The following is a 27,605-nucleotide window of genomic DNA, read 5'->3' as shown; positions in this document are numbered from 1 at the left end:
CGCTCTAAGTTTATTGTGTTCCCCAATAATTACAGATCTTCAGGTACATGTTCCTATCATATAATGAACAGGTTTATTCATCTTTTTATAATGCTCAGGTTTATTCATCTTTTGTCTCTGATCACCACAGAGACTCTGTAAGATGACTACTTAACAAACACTTCACCAATTCTTGACAGTGGTCCTATATTGCAAATGCCCTACTTATTAACAGTATAAAATATCACCAACTAATATGAGTAGCATGGGTTCATTCCAACTAAGTGAAATTAGTGTTCAGATAACTAAAGGAATGTATATCAGAAGACTTTTTTGAGACACTTTTTAATAATACTGTGTCAATTCAGTGAGAACATTATTTTCAACTGGGATATCAAAATCATTATGCTTCCTTAAAAATGTATTTTTTTTTTGACCTGGAGAAAAAGTAAAAGAGAAGCTATACATATATGTATATATATACATATATATGTATATATATGTACATTATATATATATACCAATTAGCAAAAAAATGTCCTCATTAAACAGAAAGCTTTACAAGTCACTCTGGAGGACAAGAAAATCAGATTTAAAGGTGAAGAAGACTAGATATGAAACAAGCTAGCTTGCCTCATTCCTCTGGTTAGTGTTAATCAGAAATGTTGCTTCATTTAGGTTTCTAATACCATTAAAGAGGATCTAAAATTCTTCTATTTTTAAGTGGCATTACAGAATGAGAAAGAAATTTCCTATGAATTTATTTTAGTTGTTCTTTTGACATAAGGTGAAATGCTGATCAAGTCTCATCTATCAGTATCCTCATACCTTGACATTAAGTGTCAAAACCTTCTATTAGAGCTAGGTTGTTTTCCCATCATTCACAGTCTCATAGACCTGAAGTTATCTGCTGCCTTATCAACTAATTCTGTGTTTCCTGTACATGATGGATTCCTTGTTGCAAACTACTATGGGGGAGACTTGAGGTACGGGTGGAGTGTCTGACCTAACATATACAAGATCCTTAGGATGTCCCCAGCATCAACCAACAAACAAACAAAACTAAGAAGAAAGAGTCATGAAAGACAGCATTAGAAAAATACCAGTAAAAGATGCCCACCAATTGCCAGGAAAGCTAGCCCATGAATTTTGTTAAAGCATCATGTAATTTCTAGCACTATAAAACAAGGAAGAATTCACCAACGCATCAAGATAAAGTAAGACTGATCAAGATGCATTGTATTCATAAACAATATATTGAACTGAAACCTGTTTTAGCAATTACCTAAAAGATAATTTGAAAAACCTGCAATGTTATGCTTAAGGAAACAAGGAATAATACAGAGAATAACTCAATTTCCAGGATTTCCCTACCAAAATTCTCCTATCAAAATGTTTCTCACCCCTTACAAAAAAGTTAAAACCAGAAAAATAAAATAACTACAACACCCACATCACCACTATACAGTCCACAAAGTAGTAAAAGTACAAGAAACCAGCAAGATTTGATTCCAAAGAATATAATTTGGTGAATATGTATTGTCTAATGCTGAAGAACAGAAATATGCTTTCAAATATTTAAGATATTTTGTTTGTATTTTGATTAGTACCTAGGCATTTGCATAGTTTTAATTTTTGTTTTAGGCTTAATGTCTCTCTGTGTGTCTGTCTGTCTGTCTCTCTCTCTGTCTCACATACACACACAAAATCTAAAAAAAAAAAAAAGAAAAGAACAGCAACAGAGTAAAAGTTTGTTACCAAAAATGGGATTTGAGGGAAATAGAGACGTGTCAATCAGACTTCATATTTTCAGTTATCAGATGAAAAAGTTCCAGAGGTTTAACAGACATGCATGGGTGATGATGGGTAGATGTGTTAAGTAGTTTGGTTTGAGTGTGGTAACCAACACAATGTGTGTGTGTGTGTGTGTGTGTGTGTGTGTGTGTGAGAGAGAGAGAGAGAGAGAGAGAGAGAGATTGTTTCACTTTATGTGTTAAATATTCAATCTTCGACAATTAAATACTTAAAATTTAAAAAACTCAACATCAATATCAACTAGTGCTGGGTCCTTTTTTACTAAAGCCACAGTGTTAGCTACAGAATGGAGAGATTTTGGTTTCTGCTACTGATGATCTGAGATAGTCCAATCGGTATGAATTCTGTTTTCTTTTATATTGCCTAAAAATTACTTCTAAATCTTCCTCAAATTGTGTTGGCATCTGTAATGATGCCATCACCTTTCTTTCAAAATAGAAAAGTAGAACATAAACAGGGTTCAGGAAGTGAACCCTGTTTCTATATTGAATATAGTCAATATAGAAACTTCAATGTAGAATAAGGATATTTGCCAACTCAAATTCCCTTACTGGAATTCTCCCACTTGACACTGGAGCTTTCTTTTTGTTTGCTCAGAACTCTGAAGACAGGATCTTTAAGTGTATATCTTGTAGATTTCCTGTAGATCTTTGCTAACACTGATAAGAACATGAGTATTTTCTCTAGGTTTCCCCATTCTGTGTACCACTGAAAAAAGAGGAGTAGAGAGCTACCAAAAAGCAGCTCAGAAACTACTAATTCTACTTAAATTGAAAAATAGGATAATTTAAGTCATTCCATTTTACATTACAATGTAATGAGACAAACAATAACTATAATTACAAATACTAATTACATTGGCTTTATACTATATTCTGGATATTTTCAATAAATTTTCTCTAGAATTTCATGGCACTTTCCAGCCAGCCAAGTATCAGTAACTTTCAAAGATGTAGAAACCAAGGCTCAGAGAAATTAAATAATGCCCTTATATTACTAAATAGTGTAAAAAAATAAATGGTACAGCTTTGATTCTTTCTGAATCAAAGTCAATGCTTGTCACTATATTATTGATTTGTTTCAAACAGAAAATATCACCCCACAACTACTGTAAATACCAACAACTACATTTTAAAGGTTTTAATTTGATAGAATCTGGGTGGGATTCCAATTCTCATTTTCAAAAAGCCAGGCATAGTCCTCACGTATATCCAGAAATCTCCTACCTCTAGATTCCAGTAAGAAATGTAGAAGAGAGATTTCATTCCCACAAGGAGGTAAGCCTCCTCATTAAATGTGAGAACAGAACAGGTGAGAATTGAAGACTTCAGCTGGGCTGTTATTGCAGAGCCAACTTGTGACCATAGTAAATATGACATTCTCAAATCCATTACAGACACTCCTCACTAAAAAAGCCACAACAAAGTCCAAGGAAGTCAGAAGGCTGCTCTCTTCCCTTCTGTGGTTTCATTTCATTTACACTCATCATTTTGTAGAATAATGACTCTATAAAGTCTTCATTTCCATAAAAACAAACAATGGAATGGATATTAGTCAATCTCACTGGTTAATAAGCAAAATGGAAATTATAAAATGGCTCATCCATTCCCAGGAGGTTGACAGCATTATGACTGGGCGGAGGGGCAAAGCTGACACAATCCCAAAGGGCAAAGATAATCCTGAACTTCCAGCCAAGATGATGAGTTAATCACTGAAGCCATCAATCCAACACAGGCAGGAAAAAATAAGCTAGAGGAACATTGCCAGAAGGAATAAAGGTAATTAAGAACAACAGTAAAGAGAGCTATATGTGTGACAGAATTTTTACCAAAGGCCAACTTAGGAAGACAAACCAAAGGGAGAGAAAAGGGAAAGCAACAAGAACAAATGTGACCACAGAAACGAGAAAGAGAAAAATAAAAACAGGCTCAAAGGTTTGGGGTGGATTTTTGTTATTGTTGTTGTTGTTTACAGTTCAGGACAGAACACTTTAAAAGTTTTTGCTCAATATTTTAGATATCTCAGCAGTACAGTGTCTTTGAAGAACACATTAAAAATAACTAAGAAATACAAAGAGCTAACATCAATAATTGCGGCAAAGATATAAGAATTGTACCAGAATCATCCCTAAGAAGATCACGGGCTCTGACAGATTGGTCTGCTAGCTCTCTCAAATGCTCAGGGATCCATTTAGTTCCCTTACACCAAAGTAAGTGATAAAAAGTGGACATAATTCCAAGAGGTCAACATTAAAATGCCTGAAAACGTAACTTCTCATTTTAGTGCTTAAAGAAGAAAGTATACATGGCATCCCCAACAAATGCCAAGTAAGAATTTTATGAAGATTTATCATTAATTTTTTTTCAAAAGTGATGAATGTGAAAATGAGTAATGCATTTTATCTGAAAGCAAGCTAATTATGAAAAGAGAGACAATGTTGCCAACTTTCACAGCTATTATTAAATATTACTCCAGTAATATTTAAAGTCCAAGCCAGTTATGGAAGGGGGGGAACACAGATATGAAGAGCAGAATGCAAGAGCAGAAACAGAATTTTTAATAACACTATCTATCTGGAAACTCAAACCATATGAACTAACAACTCTTAGGACAAATAAATGAGGATAAAAATTTAATAAAGGGAGAGAAATTATCATAGTAATAATAACTCATTTTGAAGACAGCTCCATAGAAACACCAACAGTTCCTCCTCACCAGCAACAGAATCAAAGCTGAATTATAGACATTTTTAAATGACTAACCCACATGCCCTTGGGAAATAGCCTTTGACCTTTTGTAAGGTGTTTCCTCAGGAATGAATGCCATTACTCATGTACGTCGAAGTGCATGGTTGTGTTAAAGTACACTGAAGGACTCTGTACCTAGCACTGCATACTAGAGGCGATAGTACTACACACCAGATGCATCGGCCAGTTCAAAGTTCTGCCCCAGCATTTTAAATCGCAACCTTGATTTTACATTCCTTTACTTTAGTCAATGAAATACATTTCTATATTGGAAAGTTACTACAAACTTGTGCCCCAGAAGGCAAATCCATTAATTAATTAATTAATTAATTATGGTTTCTTTTGAAGCTTTAGTTATTTAAGGGGCTGCGGCCAGGGCCCGGTAGTAGAGAACTTGGCCCAGCATGAGCAAGATGTCAGGTTCAGTCCCTAACACTGCAAACAATACAAAAATGAGCAAGTAAATAGGAGTTTTACAGGGAACCACACTGTATTTCTAAGTGAAGTGCCTATCAAGTTGGAAAAAGCCCAAACAATGCCCCTTGGCCACAAGAGGGAGCTAAGCTTTTGGTCCATTTACTTTGCTAAAGGCATCTTCTACCATACATACAGGGCTACATAATATTCTCTTAGCGTCTTCAGATGGAGTTTTGATAAAGTGGTATTACTTTATCTCTGTGATGTAAAGTTTTATACAGCTACAAGACATGTAGGTAATAGTAAGTAGGGTAGCTTTTGTTTCCCAAACATAATACAGAAACATTCTGCATCCAGAGAGATGACTGCACAATTATCAGCAAAGAATATTTTTCCTCGTGAATATTCCTTGACTTGGATCTTTCAGTAGAGCTCAAAACAATTTTCTATTTAAAAACAACAAGCACTAATAATGGAAAAAAATCATTGTCCAATTGTTATATGGAATATTATGCTAAAAATATGACAAGCATAGCAAAATAATATATGCTAAAATATGACTAGCATAGCAAAATAATTTTAAGAAGTTGGCTTTAAATGTAAGAGAATCACAGCTGAAACTATGTCTGGGAAAAGTAGACTATGTGAAAACTAAACTGAAAAACATGGTTCAAATGATAGACTGGGTCTTGAGCTGAAGTCCCGATAAGTAAGTAGAAGACTCTACTCAAAAGTTCTCTGAACTGGCTTAATTGTTAGTTTGGGAACATGATTTTACCTTCCATAATATAAAAATATAATTGGTGGTCATTTGCCACAGTAATTTCATTGTGTATGTGTTTGTATGTAACTTCATTGTGTAGGTATGTTTGTATGTATGCATGTCTAGGTATTTGAATATATTTATATAGTACAGTCCATATTAAAAACAGTACATCATAGAGGGCAGTGAATGTAATTAAGGTGCAATGTATAGACAGACAGACAGACAGATAGAGATATCGATGTGTAAAATAAAGCTCTCTTTTATAACTAATGGATGCTAATAAAATATGGGAAAGAAAATAGTTTATAGTTCATAGTTTGGTATCAGAGGATTATTTAAACTTTATTTCTTTTGTGTTTAAGCTAATTCTTTGCTTACAACTAGTGCTCCACCATTTAAGCCACCCTTCATTCTGGCTTTTGTGGGCTCCCTGGAAATGGGAGTCTTACAGACTTTTCTGTGTGAGCTGAGATACTCAGTCCTCGGCTTCCTGAATATCTAGGAATCACTGGTACCTATCTGTATGTTGCTGTTGAGGTAGTTTTCATTAAGTGTAGTCCAAGTTTAATTGTCCTTTTTCTTTTTTATGGCTGTATATTTGCTTTCATTTAATTCATTTTTTGAGACAAAGTCTCACTATGTAACCCATACTGGCCTTGATTCTCCTAACTCAGCTCCCTGAGTGCTGGGGTTACAAGGTGTATACCACTATGCCAAAGGTAAATGTCACATTTGAAAACACGGTCTTTTTCTCCCTCTCCCCCCCCCCCCCCCCCCCCCCCCGCCCCCGCCCCGCCCACTCACATGAACCACATAATAGCTGCAGCCTTGAGAGTAGCACTCCTTTGAGTTCCTCATCAGGAAATTACTTGGATCCTTGACTATGTGTTAGATTAAGACATGCGGCTCACAGTTATTCTACTCTTAATTATTCTACTCTTTTAAGACTTCCTCTGCCAGTGCTTCATGGCTCCATGTATTTATGTTTTATATCTCTAGAGGAAAAATATATTCACAGCCATAACATGAACATCCATAATAAAAATGTAAAGGAAGGAAAGCATACCTGGGTAATCTTCAGAAACATGCACTGAGTAGGATACACTGTTAAAACAGAGGAAAAAGAGACAAGGTTGCAATTACTGTGAAAGTAGACATAGTTTTACCAAAATCCCAACCTCATGGTATCCTGTCACTTACACAAATATAAATATAGATAGGTCCCATCCAAAGCAGATCAGAAAGCTTTGGATATATCTTACATAAGAAATCTACAGAGCTTTAATTAACACTTTGAATGAGTCTATCTATACATTCTTCCCAAGAGACACTTTTTCTGTTGTTGTTGTTGTTTGTTTGTTTGATGCTGATACTAGGACTTGAACTCAAGGTGTACTGTTTATGAGCTTTTTCCCTCAAGGCTGGCACTATGTGATTTGAGTCACAGCTCCACTTCCAGTTTCTTGATGGTTAATTGGAGGTAAGAGTCATAATGAGCTTTCCTGCCTGGGCTGATTCTGAACCACAATCCTCAGGTCTCAGCTTCCTGAGTAGCTAGGATTTACAAACATGGCCCACCAGCCACCTGGCTAAGGGATATTTTTTCAATTTTATTTTAGCAATGTCTACAATTTCATCACACCTGAACATGTAGTTGTGTATGCTTACATTTTTCTCAAATCCTCTTTTTGTATTGTTAAGTCTTCCTATTTAGTACAGGACTCCAGTGACATGTGTTTTATATGCGGTAATGGGAGTGGAGCTCATCCCTCACACATGTTTTGAGCACTCGACCCTGCGCAGGAGCCCAGTCCAACACCCTTTAAAAGGTATTTTTATTGTCTTTCAGTAAGTGTCCAAAGGAGTTGCCATGCAACAAAGCAGTTTATAAATACAGCGCATCTGGATCAGTGTCACATATCAACCTTCTCACCCACCCCTCTCACCCTACCCCTTCCTTCACTTCTCTTAATTTTTAGCTTATGTGTTGAATTATTTTGTCAGTTAACAAAGCACCTATGTATCAATGCATCTCGAGCTGTGTCACCTTTCAACAACTTCACCCCCCTTCGACCTGTCCCTTCCCCCTAACACTTATTTTAATTTTGCTTTCTCACGATACAGTGTATTTCTGAAAAATAAAAACAAAACTACATTGAAAAAATTAACAAAATCAGATGAAAGTACAACTAATAGTCATTCTTCATCAGCCAATCTGTCATCACCATTATAAGAAGAACTTAATTATTTCAAAAACAATCTAACTGTATTTTAACAATTTCACAACTGTTTCCTCAGTAGCCCCACTGTTGTCTAAGAACTGACCTCTAATAATGTACAGAGAGTAGCAGAATGACTTGCTTATGTCTCTGTCTACGAACTAGAGTGCGCACAGCTAGAAGTTAGGTATCTATGTCTATTCAGGTTTGCAGCTGAGTCACCTATGTTAGTTCATGAATAGCACAGAGTCTGTATTAGTCAGCTAAACAAAACAACTAGCCACCAAGACGTACACATTTGCTTGAAGCTGAACAGAGTTAAGTAAAATTATCTGCCTATTAAAAATGAAATCTCAATTCTTTTTGAAGAGACAAGACAGTCCACCTAAAATATCACTCACAAATTGAATCCAATACACTCCAAAAAACACTTTACAGCTGGGTGCCCGTGGCTCACACCTATAATCCTAGCTACTCAGGAGGCTGAGAGCTGAGGATTGTGGTCCAAAGCCAGTGGCACAGGAAAGTACGTGAGACTCTTATCTCCAATAAACCACTAGAAAACCGGAAGTGGTGCTGTGGCTCAAGGGGTACAGCACTCACCTTGAGCTGAAGAGTGCAAGGACAGAGCCCAGGCCCAGAGTTCAAACCCACAACCGACAAAAAAAATCACTTTACATGTGCATAAAAAGTTTATATACAATAATTCACGTGCTAGGATTAGCCCACAATGACAATGAAACTGTTTCCTTAAGTATGTTTAAGGATGTAAAGGAAAATCCAACCTAAAGAATAAAAAAGAACAAAAAAATCCAGATTATCAAGCACTACTAGGCCATAAAGAAACATTTGTACACCTTTAAGAGATCAAGGAGAGATTAGAGAGTGTAAAATAGGGAGGAAATAAGAATTACAAATTTCCTCAGTTTAAGTGAAATACAACAGACATGCAGATTGAAAGATTAGCAAACCCAAAACAGATGAAGCATAAAGAAAGTATACCCAGGTATACAGCCAACTGCTGGAAATCAAATATAACAAAAAATACAAATGAGGGCATAGGTAAAATAACAAATCCATACAAAGAAGTCATGGCAAGAGCCATTGCTGACATCAGAGAACAGGACAAGTATTAACCCAGAATGCTACACCCAGTGCAAACAGCCACCAGAAAGGAAGGCAACAAAATCTTCACAGCAGAGAAAATATGAATATTTGCCCATAGCAGACCTACTATATCCTAAGCAAATCCTGGATGAACATGAGAAAGTATAAAGCACTATTTTTCTCTTTTCTTTAAAATTTTTATTGTAAAGATGATGTACAGAGGGGTCACAGTTACATAAGTCAGATATTAGGTCCATTTCTTTTTTAACAGTGTCGCTTCTTCCCTCATTTAAGCACTATTTTTTATTAATGCCTTTAAAATACATCTGACTGTCTAAAACATACAAAAAATCCACTTCACTTGAGTGGCCTGAAACATACAAAGATGCCTAGGCACGATGACAGGGAAGAATGAGATGGCTATATATAGTTCAAGGTTCTAACCTTCCAGGTTATGTGAACTAATGTCACATTAATGCTAAGGAATGATCACAGCTGTTACAGATGTGTAATGCATTAGCACTCACATCCTTACTCCCCAATGGCTAAAGAAAGTTAGTAGAGCAAGGTAGGATGATTCCTGTGATCTCGGCAATGAGTGGTTGAGGAAGAAGGATCGCAAGTGTGAAGTCAGCCTGGACTACACAGTAGACCATGACTCACCTTCGTCCTTCTTAATTTTTTCCCCAAGGCCGAAGGCTAACTGGTACTCCTCTTTCTTGGGACTTCCCAGTGCTGAGGTTCTATTCATATGCCTCCATGTCTAATAGCCAATAGAGTGGATTTAAAAAATAATAATTTGCTCACTATCCATCCCCAAAAGAAGACAGAGCAAAAGGAACAACATCCAGAAAAAGATCAGAAGAGAAAAAGACAAATAGTAAGTGAATTTTGACTTTATACATACCACTAAAGGTTTTTAATCTTAGTTAACTATACGTAGTGAATAAAGCTAAAAGGAAAAGACAGTCGTATGTACAAAAAGGAAAAGCCAACTCCATGCCATCTTTTAGAGATCCTCATGAAAGAGACGCGATGGGGAACAACAAAGCAGGGAATAACAACACTCAACAAGAAATGTGCTCAGCACCTCACTCATGTAGCTGTAACCCTCTGTACATCATCACCACAATAAAACAGAATTTTTTAAAAAGGATTATACCAGGTAATCACTAAGCAAAAGACTGAAGAAAAAGACATTAAAGGATCACTCAGAATGACAAAAACCCACAAAGAAAAAAAAAAAGTCCCAGCAATCAGGAACATGTAATGCAGCTAATCATAGAGCTGTAGACATATGAAGCAAAAATTGATAGGCAAAAGTAACTCCACAATCACAGTCTGAGAAACAGACATAAGCAGGTTAAAAACAAACAAATGTCATGCGTTAAAGACAGAAAGAGCTAACACTGGTATTCCTAGCGCACTGTAACAAGACTGCGAGGATGCTTTAGAAGCTGAGCTTGTCTCATTAACGCTGTGTGAGTGAAGACACAGCTTCACCGTAGTTTACACATAGGGTTTCCTGACTCCATCTAGATCCCATGATGCTGAGTATTAAGCCCTTGAAAAATGACTGCCTTCTAGAACTTGTTCTTGAACTTGAGGTGTTCCGAGTGGGGCTGCAAAGGCAGTGAAATTCTCCCAGGAGAGATCAACTCTCCAAGATTCCACTACCCCGGGCATGCTGCTTCTTAGTACATGGAACGAGTTTAAGTACAGACGAAAAATGTCAAGTGAGGAAGTAAGTGGAAATGAGGCTGGATACTACTCAAAGTATCAATACACCATGTTCATTTTTATGTTCAAGAACAACTAACTTGGGGGGTGGTGGAGGAAGAGCATAGCTCAAGTGGTAGAGTGCTTTCTCAGCTTGACAGAAATGATGCATTTGGTCCCCATGGTCTTGTTCCATGAGGGGAAAGGAGAGAAAGAGAGAAGAGAGGAGGGAAGAAGAGGGAGAAGAAGAAGGGGGAGAACCAGGGAAGGAGGAAGAGAAAGAGGAAGGGAGAGAAAAAAATGAGGAAAAAAAGGGGGCAGGAGGAAAGCAAAGGGAAGGAAAAAAGAAAAGGAAAGGAGAATAAAGAGAAGAGAGGGAAGGGGAGAAGAGGTGAAGAGGAGAAAGAGAAAGAAGTGAAGAGGAAAGGAGTCAAGGGGAGAGGGGAAGGGGAAATGGAAAAGGGACAGGCAACAAGGGACAGGGAAGGAAGGAGAAAGGAAAAGGGGGAAGGGAAAAGGGAAGGCAGACAGAAGTTCTGGTAACCAAGAATAAACCAAGCACTAATTTGAAGTCAGGTAACTATGGGTGATTAAAATTCAGAAGAAAACAAAACACAGAACAAAGAATACAACAGACAAAAGAAGTTAAATATTTTAAAGCACCACTGTATATTTCTTTTAATTTTACTTGTACAGAATAGAGATCACAAGAAGGTATCTTTGATCCAGTTTCCCCATTGCTTGCATATCATATTCCTAGAGAAGAATTCTAAAAATGACCTTAGTGCCACACGAACATCAAACTGTCACACATGCATTACATATAGCCTGGTCATCCAGTGAGATCTTGTCTCAAAAAAAGAAAAAAAAAACAAAGATTTTAGTTGTGGCAAGCTCTGTCGATACTTCCTAATAAGTGTATAGTATTTTAAAACTGATTTTTTAAAAACCAGCAATAAGTAATGCACCAAAATAAAACCAGAGAGAAAAACTGTGACCCCCCCAATGGCTGTGAGAAGAAGGTGAAAGGGAAAAATGCCTGATGAATGAAATTGATGAAAGTAAACTATACAACTCATGAGTAGAGGACCAGAGGGAGAAATTGGGAGAGGGTGAGGGAACAGAAAAAACTATATGAAAGGAAATCTACTCATGCAATACTCATGCAATTGTAATCTCTCTGTACATCACCTCTGTAATAAAAATTAATTAAGTTTAAAAAATAGAAATTGGGGAGAACTGGGTTTTTTTTTGTTCGAAACTGGGATGGAGCTGGGCTTATGGTTGGAGGACATGGAGGACATGGTTGGAGGATATGGTTGGAGAATCATGGTTGGAGGACAGCCCAGACATGTACATGATACCTCTTCAACTGACAGCTGGATGTGGTGTTGTGTCAATTCAGCTATGATGGGAAGAGTAAAACAGATCTTGCTCAGTCAGGACCAGATGCAAGTCCAGGCAAAAGGCAAGATCTTAATCTTAAAAACATTCAGTGCAAGCCTGATGCCACTGTTCACGCCTATAACTGTAACGTATTCAGGAGACTAGGGCAGCAAATGGTCATAGTTCACATCCCACTGTGGCAGAAAAGTCTGCAAGACATCATTTCCAGGTAACAAGCAAAATGTCAAAGTGGAAGCATGGCTAAGTAGCGAAGTGCCAGCAGAGAGCCAGAAAGCCAAGCAAGAATGCAAGGCCCTGAGTTCAAGATCCAGCACTAGCACATAAATACGCTCACACATACAACAATGCTGCATAACTGGAACCATAGAGTCTGAAGCTCAACAGCATTTTGTAGTGAATTAATACTTTGAAAAAAGTTACTCTAGTAGGCAGTATTAGAGGGAGATGAAAAGAAGTGAGATCAGATTAAGAACTCCCCCTAGAAGCAAAATATGTGCAAGAATCAATGGAGAAGTAGGTAATGGAAATTGAAAAGCCACCCTTAAATGGCAGATGCTGGACCCCAGTCAAGATCCCAGCTCTGGGAATCACAACACTGAGTGACATGTCAACAATGAAAAGATAAACTATCCATGCCAGTGGTCACTCAAACAAGTCAGGGAAGGAAGGTCAGTCTGTTAACAAGTGTGAACTTATCTTCTCATGGCTGACTAGCTTACACTGTGAGATGGTGCTAGGCAGCAATGGCATTATTGATTACCAGGGCACCCTTCTAAGCTGGCACTACTGGGTGACAGGAGCCAGGCACCTTGCCAGACATTGTATTAGATGCAGTTCTAAGCTGAATCATCCAACAGCCTACCACTTCAACCAACAGCAGTTGGTTTCTTTTTTTTTTTTCATTCAAATCAATGTCTAAACACAAAATAAAGCCTTAATTTATTTCTTTGTCTACCTCCAGTAGGGAGCCTGCTGTAGTTTGAGTCAGACTAACAGGAGTCATCTTCAAGCTGGTTCCGTGGGAAAAGTGACTCCACCACTTCAGCTTTTATTTCTTTTCAGTAAAGCTGGAAAATCCACACCTACACCTTGCATTGAGAGCTTGTTGGGTGGTTTAATGGTTTAACAGGTGGAAGCACCCCCCCACACCAGACCAAGTAGCAGGTGCTTAGTACTTTTAATCAGCCTCAGTGCAAGCAATTAAAATTTACAGAAGTGAAATTTAACATGAATGAATGATGTCTGAGGAATCATATTGTGTTTTTTTTCAAGCATACGATTCCTCACGATGCTTGGGAAAAAAAACACAATATATTTCATTTATCAAAGACCAAAGTTAACACTTACAATTTTGTTTAATGACTGTAATGTGCTTATGACTTTGGGAGACAACCACATGTTCAAGACCATACCTAATTTTTCAAATACAAAACAAAAATCAAAAGCCCTGTGAAATGATTCATTAGCTCCTTGTACCACAATATTTTCTTAGTAGAATACCAGAAGGAAAATCACCAGGACTGTAAAATCCTAATCAGTTTCACTCGGGGGCTTACAGAGTTCTAAAGGAAACAATCTAGTACAAGCAGACATGGATGATTAAGCTAGAAAATCTGTGAGGTAAAAACACCCCCTTCCAAACCCCCTAAAAAAAGACAACAGAGCAAAGCTTACAGTTTTGAGAGCAAGGTTAAAATGTGTTCTACATAATAAATACAGGCAAAAAAGAAACATCCAAAAAACATTTTTGAAGAAGCCAAAGTGAAAGAGGGTGCAAGAGAAGAAAGAAAAACCAAAAGCAAACTCTGAATTCCAATGGGGGTATGTGTGGAGGGGAAAAGCCTTTAGAATTCTGAGCGGTGTTACATTTGGATTATATAAAGGTACTTTTTTTCTTCAGTCAGAGAAAGTCAGCCATGGGTTTGGTAGGCATTATGCACAGCGTGGTACATATACTATTACCATTTCCTTTGCAATTTTCTAAGGAAGTGGTTCCTTTCATTTCATACCAACTGACTCGGCTAAGATACCTCTCTCTCCATAGCTACCAGATGCAGACAGTTCCTGGCGCAGCCCTGAGGTGCTCAACCATTTGCCTGCTGTAACATTTTGTTTAAATAGTATTTGCTTACTCTTATTAACTGAAACTACTCAAAGATGATTCCTATGTTTGACGTTGCCTCCTTTACCACCCACTGCCTTCTCAACGTCTACTGAAAGCTGAGATTAGAGCTGAGTTCTCAATCCAGTCTGAGATCTAAGGAAAATCTTTTTATTTTTTAAATCTTTATTGAAAAGGCGATGAGCAGGGAGTTGCAGTTGCATAAATAAGGGAATGCATATTTGTTTTTTTAATTTTTTTTTTATTGTGAAAGTACTGCACAGAGGGATTACAATTACCTGGTCAAGATCGGTTACCCCTCATTTTATCCTGCAGAAAATTCTTTTAAGATGAAAGATGGTAGCGATGAGAAGTTTCATAAGACACTTCAGGAGTACTGAATTCAATGCTTGAGGATTTTTTTTTCCACCACAAGTGCTATGACTTTCTGCCATATGCAACATATAACTTATGGCTCCTAAGTCTCTCTCCTTTTCAAATACACCCAAAGGCATTAACAGAAAAGCAAAAGCCTGGTGTTTGATTGTATATTGTGAGCGTGTGTGCGTGTGCATATGTGTGTGTGTGTGTGTGTGTGTGTGTGTGTCCATCTGTCTGTCTGTCTACTGGTCCTGGGGCTTGAAATCAAGGCCTGGCCACTGTGCCTGAGTTCTTTTGCTCAAGGTTAGCGTTCTATCACCTGAGCCATAGTTTTACTTCTGGGTTTTTTGGTGCTTAATTGGAGATAGAGTCTCACAGACTTTCATACCTAGGTTGGCTTCAAACCACAATCCTTTGATCTCAGCCTCCTGAATAGCTAGGGTTACAGGTACCCTGCCTCTTTTCCTTTTCCTCTAAAATATAAAAATATTCCTCCGATGAAGTACGTACTCACATCTTTCAACTCCCTCAGTTAAGCCACACTTTTAGAATTTACTTCAGGAAAAAGTAAAAGGCAGAAACTAAAATGATACCTAATAGCTGGGCATCGTGATACATGCCTGAAATTCCATACTTGGGAGTTTGAAGCAGGAGGACCCCTAGATTGAATCTAGGCTGAGCAACACAGTGATTTTGAGACCAGTTTATGATAACACAGCAATATCCTGTTTAAAAAAAAAAACCCAGAGGGCCAAGAATGCAGTTCAGTGTTAGAGAACTTGCCTAGCTACACCAAGACAAGAGGTTCTGGATTGAACATGTTGCTTTGCAAACAGGCAGATGACAGATGGACAGACAGATGATAGATGATTGATAGATGATAAATATATAGATAACAACATGATCAGAGTAAATTATATACATGTATGAAAAATAATGAAACCCATTATTTTGTACAATAAAAAGGAATTTAAAAAGAAAAGGCACTGGAGTGAATGAGGAGCAATTCTGCCCCCGCCAAGATGCTGTGCGTACAGGTTTCAGCGCTGTTTATTGCAGGTAAGCCACTGAAGCTTGAAGAGAGATGAACCCAACACTTCACGACCCACCCTGGAGCTTACCTGAAAGAAAACTCCCCTAGCACTGAAGACTTCTGTGCTCCTTGCTCATCTGTACTGCAGGGAGAAAGAGGAATGGCTCTACTACCTCAGCCATGAAATTTTAACTCTAGATCTTAAGGTACTGGGTGATTTGAGGACTCCTAGAAGCTCAATTTGCTATTTTAATGCCATTCCATGACTGCAATACTCACAGTCATCATCACGTTCATTTTCTAAAAACATCTTCTAATTATTCTGCTCAGCCAGCCATAATACCCACACTGCTTTTACTGCTACTAGCTAAAGTCTTTATGTCACTTACCCAGGATTAAGGATCCTTTTGGACATTTTTTTTCTTTTTTTAATAAAGATAAGCACATCCAAATGGACTGTGGCTGCCAGGCACCAGTGGTTCACATCTAAAATCCTAGCTAGTCAGGAGGCCCAGATCTGAGGATCATTGTTTGAAGCCAGTCTGAGGAAGGAAAGTCTGTGAGACTGTTATCTCTAGTTAATCACAGAAAAAGCCAGAAATGGTGCTTTGGCTCAAGTGGTAGAGTGCTAGCATTGAGCAAAAGCTGCTCAGGGACAGCGTGCAGGCCCAGAGTCCAAGCCCCAGGACCACAAACAACAACAAAGTTGCATATGGGGGCTGGGAAGGTGGCTCAGTGGTAGAGCACTTGCCTCGCATGCATGAGGCCCTGGGTTCAATTTCTCAGCACCACACAGGCAGAAAAAGCCGGAAGTGGCACTATGGCTCAAGTGGTAGAGTGCTAGCCTTGAGCTGAAGAGCTGAGGGACAGCGCCCAGGCTGAGTTCAGGTCCCAAGACCGACAAAAAAATAATAAAAAAAAAAAGTTGCATATGATTCTCCCAAATCAGTTTCCCTGGGCCCTTGATTTGGGAGTTCACATCTCTTTGGGCTGTTCACATCTCTTCCCTTCCTAGAAGTCGATGTGTGCTCCAACAAGAGTAGTCAAACACCAGCCTTGAGCCAAAAAGCTAAGCAAAAGTGTGAGGTCCTGAGGCCATGAGTTCAAGCCCTGGTTTACACAGAAGACAGACTTTGAAATAAGACTCTGTTTTGAACACACCATACCCTCTTCTACCTGGAATTTTGCACTTTGCCTGCTTCGTTTATTTTCATCCTTCTGCTCCAGACCGGACAGACACTGAGGAGCAGTTACAAGTTTCATAACTACACATCCTGTGCATGGTGAATTTGCTTTCCCCACAAATCAATGAGAGTGGGTGGCTCTTACGTGGGAAGATTCTGGATTCCACGGAAGCAGCTACCCTCCAGTTCACCCTATAGCCTAGCACTGTAAATGTTTGTGGAGTGGATGTTTACAAAAACACACAGAAATCCTTTGCTCTTCCTCTTCTGAATAAACTTCCTCATAAAATAGCTGCAACTATTTACATCTTGAAAAACACAGAAGAACAAGCACAGGCATTACTGGGACTATATCTGAATTTAGATCTAGCTTTGGAGAGGTTTTCTGGCTACAGGAACCTGAGAAAAGTAAATTGGCAAGCTTCTTGATTTTATTTCCTATGTGAGATAACATTGACTTGCTAGGATTGGCAAGGATCAGACAGAAGGTGGTATATAGAAGAAAGAAGTTGGTGTAGTAGGAGATATCTATGAAAATGATTTCTCAACTATTGATATCCGCCCTCCACTGAAGAATGATTAAAAAGCAACACTAATCAGAAATGAACGTGGCAAGACCTCCTCAGTACCCAAATCCCTTCTTCCCCTCCTTGACTCACGTGGAAGCTTTTAAGTGTTCAGGACAAGAGTTCTTTCTTCCAGAGGAGAGAGGAGGGAGGACAGGATCAGCCAAGCAGAATAACTGATTGATTCCTCTAAAGAAAAGTGCCTAGTACATGTGTTCCCACTTTGGTCTCAGTGGTTGGTTCAAAAATGGTCCATTCTCCATAAAGTTTGGCCTTTACTTAATGGTTGTGAAGAGTCTCCCACTCCTCCAGCCTGAGGAAAAAGGAGTATAGTGCCTTTGATTCTTCTAGGCTTTCTAACACCCATAAAGCAAGCAGGTCTAAGGACCTACATGACACAAACAGAAAGAGAGCCCTGATCAAATTAGACCTCAATCTCATCATGAACTTGTTAACGACATAAACAAATAATAAGTTTTTTACTGCTAATCTAGCAAAATGTTTGTTTGCATAAGTTAAATCACCCTAATTTTATAGACATATTAAGTGCCTACATTCTAATTTAAATTAGAAATTAAGCTCAGAACTTTATGCTCAGGTTCACACCTATAATCTTAGCTACTCAGAAAGCTGAGATTTGGAGGACTGCAGTTCAAAGCCAGAGCGGGCAGAAAAGTTCACTAGATTCCATCTCCAAAATAATCAGCAAAATGCTGGGCTGGAAGTGTGGTTCAAATGGTACAGCATCAGCCCAGCAAATGTAAGATACAGAATTCAAACTCCAGTTCAGGCAAAAAAAAACTTAGAACAAAAACAGAGCACTTTAAGTTTAGGACTAGGTATTACAGGCTTGTAATAATTTAGGACATGGTGTTACATGCTTATAATCCCAGCTGTTTAGGATGTATACAGAGAAGAAACATGGTCTTGGCCGACCCCAACCATAAACACGAGACCAGATCAGGAAAATAATTAAAAGCCAAAAAGGGGCCCAAAAGATGGAACGTCTGGCCTAGCGAGTACAATGTCCTGAATTCAAACCCCAATGTAAAAATAAAACCAAACAAACCCACCTAAGTAATATTTAGAAATTTTGTAGAATGTACTACCTAAAAATAATTGTGAAAAATGCAAGACACATGTTTCACAGGAAGGAAAAGAAAAATGATTGCATTGTGTTTTACTGTCCCAGCAGGCATGACTTGCTATTTTGTTTAAGACATGTATGATGATTATATACCTATCCACTTTATCCATTGCTTTCCTTGTTTGCTTCTTTCTGGACAGCAGCCTTATAAGAGGAGAGACTTCAAAATACTGTTTCTCAGAGCTTACAAAATCAATCTGTCTTTCACTATTCATTAAGTTTTTGAAAAATGTTTTGCTCTTGCAAGATGAATGTGGACGGCTGGGAAGGTGACTCAGTAGTAGAGTGCTTGCCTTGCATGTACAAGGACCTAGGTTTGATTCCTCAGCACCACATAAACAGAAAAAGCCAGAAGTGACGCCATGGCTCAAGTGGTAGAGCACTAGCCTTGAGCTGAGGAGCTCAGGAACAGAGCCCAGGCCCAGAGTTCAGGCCCCATGACCAACAGGAAAAAAAAAAGGTTAATGTAGAAAGTATAATTACTTGAAAACCAGGATATGCTTAAATCTGACATATTTTGACCACAAGGTTAATTGATTGGCATTTAATTAGCAAACGTAATTCCTTCTTAATCCAGTGAAGATGTAACTAAAAGCATAGGTCATAAACAGGGTAAATATCCTTGGGTTTGATTGTACTAAAGGAAAGGTGGTTGTTTAATAAACCAGTTACAGTTGCAACACCAGATGAATAAACATGTCTTAACTGAACATTAATTTGTAGGTTTTTCATGCAGAAGCAGAAGGTAAATTATTGACCAAAATCCCACAGAATAAAAATTACTGAGAATAGAATTGACCATTAGAGGCACATAAATTATGCCTCAGGAGTGGGTCCCTCATTTGCTTCCAAGTAGTCACACACCTAAGCTTCCCCTTGCTGCTGGTGTTTATTATTATTAAATACAGAATTACTAAATATAAATATTAATTATAATATAAATATTAAATTATTCTATATGGCTGCTGCCTGTATTTAATCATTCTGTATGGTCTGTAATGATATTATAAATCCTCAAATGGACATTGGCAGAAAAGAGGTTCCCCACTCCTGGCAAATATTATTATTTTCATATTCTGTTTCATAATGAATGTGTGAGAAAGCCCTTTATCTTCCTTTTTAAGCTACAGTTATAAATTTTGTGGACACAACTGTTAAAAATTAAAATGAAATATTCAGAAACTCCATCTGGTTCTCACCACTCACGCTAGAATACAGAAATTCCTAATGACTGTCTTTAGGTTTCATGGCAATGTAGCTATTTTCACAGATTTAATAAGATTTTTACAATATATTCCTGGATAAATTGATTTTCATTTAATCAGGAAGATCAGGAAATTATTAAGTAGTGACTTTATGTATGGATTTAATGCCTAAAAATTGCAAAAATAGCCAGGTGCCAGTGGCTCACACCTGTAATCCTAGCTACTCAGGAGGCTGAAATCTAAGGATCAAGGTTCAAAGTCAGATTGGGCAAGAAAGTCTGTGAGATTCTTATCTCCAATAAACCACTCAGAAAACTGGAATTGGCTCTGTGGCTCAATTGGTAGAGAGCTAGCCTTGAGCTGAAGAGCTCAGGGACAGCGCCCAGGCCCAGAGTTTAAGCCTCACGACATAAAAAAAAAAAAAGGCAAAAATAAAAACTGGCCTGGGCTTTCAGACTGGTAGGCAAAATCAGAAAATGGTAAGTTTGGGGATCTTCAACCAGATGAAATTTACTCAATTATAAAGGTAAAATGAGGGTAGAGTTTCTTAGTTTTGCTTTTCTAACCTCACAGAAGTACATTATAGAGGCTTTTAATAGACCAAGCCAAGTTGGGTGCCACGATGCCTGTCTAAATAAAATATGTAGGCAAGCTCTGTCTAAAAGTAGAAAAAGGAGCAAGAGTCCAAGAAAGAGATAAAGAAAGAGAAGGAAGAAGAGGAGGAAGGAAAAATAAAAGGTTCTCATATCTCTAAGTAAATAAACACCCAATCCAAGATTTCCTTAAAAAAACTGGAGGATGAGTTAGTTCTTTTGCTTTGCTCAATAGTTCCTGGCTGTAGATTTGTAAATTTAAGAATGTCTATAGGTTAATTTGCATTTCCAAAAAGAGAGGGAGAAAGTGAATGAATATGAGTAAGGCAGGAAGGATAAAGGAGGTAATGACCAAGACTAAATAGCATGAGAGTTGGATTGAATTGTACTATATGCAGGTATGAAATGTCATAATGAAACTCCCTCTTATACAACTAATATAAACTAATTTTAAAAATCTGATAAAAAGGAACTTTGCTTGCCTCAATCCAGAGTGTTGAGATTACAGATGTGCACCACTACCACCAAGCCTGAAAATTGTTTATGATTACAAGAGAGTGAATCTAAGGAAAAGCTGAAAAAGCTGAGAAATGTGTAAAGGAGATCTTGGTATTTTTCCACTGGAGTGGTGAACATAACTTTTAGAACTTAATAATGCAAATCACTCCTCTTCATAGCATAGAATCTCTCTGCAAAAGAAAATGTATCTCAGTAATCAAATGTCTTTATACCAGTTCTCATTTGGCCATTGTTAGTATGCAAACCTAAGTAAAGAAAGTCTAGAATTCATAAGTGAATGTCACCTTATTTCAGATTAATTTAGGTGCTAAATGATTAAATCAAACATATAAACTAATAGGATTTGCTTAAAATCCTTCTGGGTTTTGAAAAGTTAGAAAGAAGGGTCTCCTAAATAATAGTACATTTGATAAAGATGTCAAAACCAATAAAAAGGTTACAATTCCATTTCTGATAATATATAAAATATACCCATATATTATATGCATAACATATATTGTATATAACACATATAGAAATATATTGTGTGTATATATTATATAAAATATAATATGTTATGTATTATACACATTTCTTGATTAACTGATTATTGTAATGTCTGGTGGTGTTGTTTTCTGTTCTGTTTTAAAGGAAAACCACTAGATTTATTTCAGATTACAGTATGATTCAAATGAGAAAGTGCACTAATAAACTGTGGAGGCCTTCCTGCATTTCCTGCCTCGATCCTTCGGGTATTCCATTTATTGTCACTTTCCAAAGGCCTTCCTGGACCTTCCTCTCCCATGTCCAAGAGGACTCAGACCACAGGAAGTACTTTTAACAAGCACTGTTAAGGATCCTACCCTAAACCCTCCTGAAACCATCATATCTCTACCTTAGTGCTTCTTGCCACACTGGATCTAAGTTCTCTATTTCTCTCTATAGTTTACTCACTTATCCCAAATACTCAAAATATACATATGGTATTCTGAGTAATACTCTGGATTTATGTCTGTTAGGAAAATGGAGGAGAAAGAAAGAGGAAGAGGAATAGGCCAGACTTGATTCTGTTTATTGAAGAATGGCAAGGAGTGGTGACCTTCCCATGCGATCGGAGGTCGTGCAAGGGGTTGGGCTTGGAGTTGGGCTTCTATGGGGTCTGAGCAAGGCGACAGGTTATCTGAAAGGTTATTAGTGCTGGGGAGGTGGGGACTTTTCAGTAGGCCCACATGGAATGTTGATTACCAGTCTTAGAGGATTGTCCTACCTGCAAGTCAAGCACTTCTTGTGCATACCTGGGGTTTTGCCTGACATATGTATGCACCTGGAATAATAGGGTGAGGGGGTCAATCCTTCAGTGTCTACCTCTTTGTCATCTATACTGAATGACTCTTAAACTATGGTAGAATAAAGCATTTTACTTCTTATCAAAGATACACAAACTAAATTCAATTATGTTTGTTTTTTTCTGCTTTATGATACCTTTCAACAATAGATTTTTTAACATACTTAAGATATTGAAGGATAGGATTTAGCCTTCTATGTGTCTGCAAGAAATGTATCATTGTAAAGGAGTTTTACTATACTGTATAATGTGAAATTAGAACAAATGAGTCCTGATGTCTGCTGGCTATACCAGTTCAACATTCTGCAACTCATGAAAATATTATACCTGTTATTAGCAAACTGACCTGCAAAATCTGAACCACGAAGGATACCTCAAAATCTTAGAAAGTCAATATTTGTAGGCCAAGAATGATGTTAAAATAACTTACAGAATGTATTGTGCTTTGAGAGCCAACCCCCCAAAACACAAACATTATACTCATATCCTCCAGTGAATATGAGACAAATCTGTCATTCTAAAAACATTCTTCTAGCCAGGTGTGGTAGCACATGTCTATGTCTGTAATCCTAAATCCCCGGGAAGCTGAGGCAGGGGGATCATGAGTTCAGGGCCAGCCTGGGCTACCCAGTGAAGCAATGACTCTACCTCAATAAAAAAAAGGTTCTTCCAGTCATCACATACCTTTCTTTCCATCCAGGCAGAATTTCTATTACAATAGTAGATCATAGTGACATAATATGGAGCCTCTAGAACATGGATTTTACTAGTACTTCACTAAGTATATTTTATAATCATGTTAGATGACCCATTGTAACCATGATACCCACAAGACAGTACACTGGAAATGAACTTTACAAGTTGGGGGGTTGGGAGTGAGGGAGGTTGGGGAGGGAAGGGATAGTAGGAGAACAATAAGGGAAAGGGTAACAGCGCGCAACAAGAAATGTACTCATTGCCTTACTCATGTAACTGCAACCCCTCTGTACAATAAAATAAAATTTTAAAAAAATTTAAGGAGAGTTAAAAAATTGCAGCATGCCTCACCTTCTCTTCTAGGGAATGCGTAATTAAAAATCAATCTGAGGGCTGAGAAGGTGGCTCAGTGGTAGAGTGCTTGCCTCACATGCATGAGGCCCTGGGTTCGATTCCTCAGCACCACATAGGCAGAAAAAGGTGGAAGTGGCGCTGTGGCTCAGGTTCTCACACCTGTAACCCTAGCAATCAAGGAGGCTGAAGATTAGAGAATTGCAATTTAGAGCCAGCCAGAGAAGAAAAAAATCCAAGGGATTCCAACTAAACAATAAAAATAAAAGCTAAAGACTTAGCTCAAGTGGTAGTGTACCAGTCATAACATAAAAAAAAAAGTGAGAAATTTGGTCCTTGACTTTGGTAATACAAAATTACCGAGGAAAAAGGAAAAGCTCCAACATCCATAGGGAGTGATTCTCTATTTCTAAAAATATAGCTCTAGCCTCAGATAATTCAATGAAGAAATTTCTCAGGACACAGAATGGGGGAAAAAAGTGAACAGTGAAGGAGAGATAATAAGAAAATGAGAGAAAAAGAAAAAGAAAGAAAAAGAGAAAGAGAGAAAGAAAAAGAGAAGACAAAGAGAAAAAAGAAAGAGAGAGAGAGAGAGAGAAAACATGCTTCACTCTGTTTAGCCAGTCTTAGGCAGCAAATATACACTTGTGTCACCCTGGGCATATCTACAATGTGGATGAAAATTTTACAGTTCTAAGGGTATAAAACAGGAACAGATCCTCAGTTTTACAGGACTATAGATAAACTGACAATCTGATTTGTTTGTCAAGTAATTTTCATCAGAGCATTTGCCTACACCCTGCCCTGTGGTCAGGAAGGGCTATGTAAGGTTGTCTTTTTTAATCCTCTTGTGGCAACTCAGAATGAATTATCACACTGTATCTAAACCATTGCACAAGCCTTCTGTTTGCTTTCCCTTCCTTTCCTTAAGCAGGCTAGCAGATCACGTAAGGAAAGAAAAAGGTTTATTTTCTTTCCTGAAACTTCCTAGCTCCCATCTTTATCAAAAAAAATTTTTTTTGAGAAAATATTTTCCATTTCATGTGTACCAGCTGACAAGAAGATTAGAACTCAAATGACACCTGGAGTCAAACCTCATAAAAATAGTAGATGAAATTCAATCTTAAAAGCCTTTTGTCAAGAATCCAATATATATCATACAAAATTAAGAAGAGGGAGAGGTAAGTAGGGAAGGGATGGGTGAGGATGCTAAAAGGGATGCCACTGAGCAATATATCAAGACATTGTATTCATAAACGGCTTTGTTCAATTGCAATTCCTTTGTACTTAAACATAATTTGTTAAAGCCTTTTGTTACTTTTTTTTCACTGGGTTTACTGTGTTAAATCACAGGATAAGTATATCACAACAATTTCAGAAACTGCAAATGCACAGATTTCAGGGGATTGAGTCCAACTCATGCAGGAAACTCAGGAAACTGCTACTTAGTAAGGAAATAAGTAATCAGACCATACAGTCAAATGACATTGTTCACATTAGAAGATAAAGTAAGATTAAAGCCAGTGGCTCCTATCATAGACATTAACAAATTGGATCCTACTACAGATACTAATATGGGAGAGGAGGGTGTAAACACCTAGGTAGTCCTAGTACTTGGAAGACTGTGGCAAGAAGACCATGAGTTCAAGGCCAGCCTGGGCCACATAGAGAAACTTTGACTGAAAAAAAAAAATTAACAATTGCCCTTTCATATTACAACAGATTGTGAGATCATGAGCCAAAAATTGATGAACCATTTTCTAAATTATTCAGCCATAACAATTTCAGTTCCCGAATTCAGTTTAATTCTAGACATAAATACTCCTATCTACAGCTTGATTATCTTTCAAAATTTGCCTTGTTATAAAATTGCTACGTTAAAGTCAACCAGAGTATTATTTAAGAGCTTTAAATGAACAAAAATTACCTCAGCCCAAATTTTAAAATGTGAAAAGTATTTTTTTAAGCACAAGTATTTTTCAAAGTGTCTAGGTTATTTAGCCAAGTGAACTGGACAATGCCTGTAATCCCAACCCACTGTAGGCTCAGTCCCAGAATGGCCTGGACTTCATAGGAAGACCCTGGCTTCCATAAAAAACAACAAACAAAAGGACTAATATTAACAATTTGGATCCTTAGTTCTTTTTCTTACAATTCAGTCATAAAAAGAAGAACAAACAAAATATGACATTTGCAGACAAATGAATGGAGCTAAAGATCATATTAAAAGAAATAGGCAAGGCTCAGAAAGAAGTATCACATTTTCTTATAGATGGAATCCAGACTGAAGCAAAGTAAACCATGAAAATAAAATAGAAGCTGGACCACTTGGTAAGAAGAAAGAAGCTAACAAGGTGAGGGAGGGAGGAAGGAGAAAGTAATTCAGAGGGTGAAAATGATCAAAGTAATTATATGGAAGTATGAGAAATGTCACATTAAAAATAAACCAAAAAACTGAGTGAAAACTGTGATTTAAAAAAAAAAACAACCTAAAAACAAATTACTTCTCCCGTCAGTCAGATAAAGAGCAGGAGCAAGTCTGGATCAGTCATGTATGACCATAAACCCCAAACCAAAAGGCATGCTTCTGTTAAAACTATTCAGCTTCATTTCTTTTAGTTAAGAAAAGATACAATCTGCTGAGTCAAAGGTACTGTATTGTGATTTGCATTTGTCATTAAAGTAACAACTTTTACTACTTTGTTTTCACTGCCAAATAACCAGAACCCTGAATGTTTCCAAAACAGTGCTTTAATTGGATTTTTATCCAAATATCGGTATGCATACCTACTATTTCTATTCAGAATCTCTTTTAATGATTTTTCAGTTAATCTGTACAAAGCAATGTTTGCATATATAAGTTCAATAGAAAATTTGATTTTAAAATTATAAAATTCTGCCCCAGTTTCTCTGGATAAGCATCACGTTATCTATCATTTCCATAAATAACACAAAACACCAAGTTGTATATAAAGGCTTTTCCTAGGAAGGTCTCAAGTTTGTTTTTTCAGATTCTCATTTCAATCACTAAGACATTATTTATTGTAAAATGTTGTGCTTCTACTGCCAGAAATAATAAGTAAGCAATGTTCTTCTTTGAGAAAATTAATGAGGAAGATTAGCAATACGTGAAATCATCAAATATGTGACTATCATCAAAATCTCTAAAACCCCGCCAGATTTTAGAACTCAAAAATGTTCCTCTTTTAGAAAGGTTATGAAGGGCTTATTTCACAATTTAAAAAAGAAAAAAAAAGGTTAACATTAAAACCAGTCATTTATCTACAGAGATGTGACTCTATTCCCAGCACATGGCATAAAGCAAGTCATAATGAATCTTGTCCACTGAGATTAGTTTGTCACTGGATGTATTTGAGTCAAATTTATGAAACTGTTTTCTTTCATTTTCAGAGCTTTCATAGATTTAGAAATTCTGGATAACAAATTGTATCCAATCTGTAGTCCAAGTTTTAATATCTAAATGACTCAGTAGCCAGCCAGCTTCTATAGTTAAGCCAATGTGTAGCTGCTTGTAGTAATAAGAAATCCATCCACCACTATATACCTAAGTGTTGAATCCTATACATTATGCTTTCCTATGTCTATACCCACAAAAGTGAAAAATATCTAAAGAGATGACAATGTCTCTCATCAGACTCAGATAAAGATATGTACTGTTATGATAGAAATTAAAAGCTGTTTCCTGGCTCTTTTATTTGCCACACAACAAAGCACATCTTTCTCTAGCATATAAATAAATTAACAATTTTACCAGCTGTACATGATCTAGACCTGCACAAGCTAAAGATACAGCTATTATTTCTCCATTTTATATTTTACATGAAACTTGAGGGCAACAGATCAACATTTCTTTGGATAAAAGAGCAAAATTGAAACCAACTGAACAAAGAAGTTGAAAATGGAGTGACTTCTGTTTTGACTTTGTTCTCTAAAAGTCAGACAAAAAGAGTGACCAGATTTTAGGAACAGGGAAAAGGTAAATACAGTCACCTTGATTTCACAGTGTTTTAAGCTCAAAGTCAGAAATCACTGTGTACCCCTTGTTATTTTACAGATGTAGACATAATTTTCTTACTTTATTTTATTGTTTTGTGGCAGAGTCTTCCTGTGTGGCCTAGATTGGCTTCAAACTCCTTCTGACTCCTATGTCCAGAACACAGACATGGAACACCAAGTCAACGTCAAACAGAAATCTAAGGACACTCATCCAGTTCCATGAGAAGCCAGTAGCAGAGCCAGGTTTCCTGATATTTTCCTCAATCATTTGGCCCCTTGTGATTGCACACACTGAACTTCACTATAGCAAGA

The 27,605-nt window shown here is 37.4% G+C and overlaps 1 protein-coding gene across 3 annotated transcripts in view; it reads right to left on the bottom strand.

The window, feature by feature from the left end:
• The window catches only part of Parp8 (poly(ADP-ribose) polymerase family member 8), a 169,452-nt gene that overhangs the window by 71,858 nt on the left and 69,989 nt on the right, over positions 1–27,605 (bottom strand). For all 3 annotated transcript variants that reach the window (XM_042690552.1, XM_042690553.1, XM_042690551.1), the window contains exon 4: positions 6,791–6,828. In XM_042690552.1, the coding sequence (XP_042546486.1) occupies positions 6,791–6,828 (38 nt within the window). The remainder of the gene's footprint in view (positions 1–6,790; positions 6,829–27,605) is intronic.

Source organism: Dipodomys spectabilis, unplaced genomic scaffold (assembly GCF_019054845.1).
Source record: "Dipodomys spectabilis isolate Male_0828 unplaced genomic scaffold, ASM1905484v1 ptg000138l, whole genome shotgun sequence".
NCBI lineage: Eukaryota > Metazoa > Chordata > Mammalia > Rodentia > Heteromyidae > Dipodomys > Dipodomys spectabilis.
This window is presented reverse-complemented; position numbering and strand designations above follow the sequence as displayed.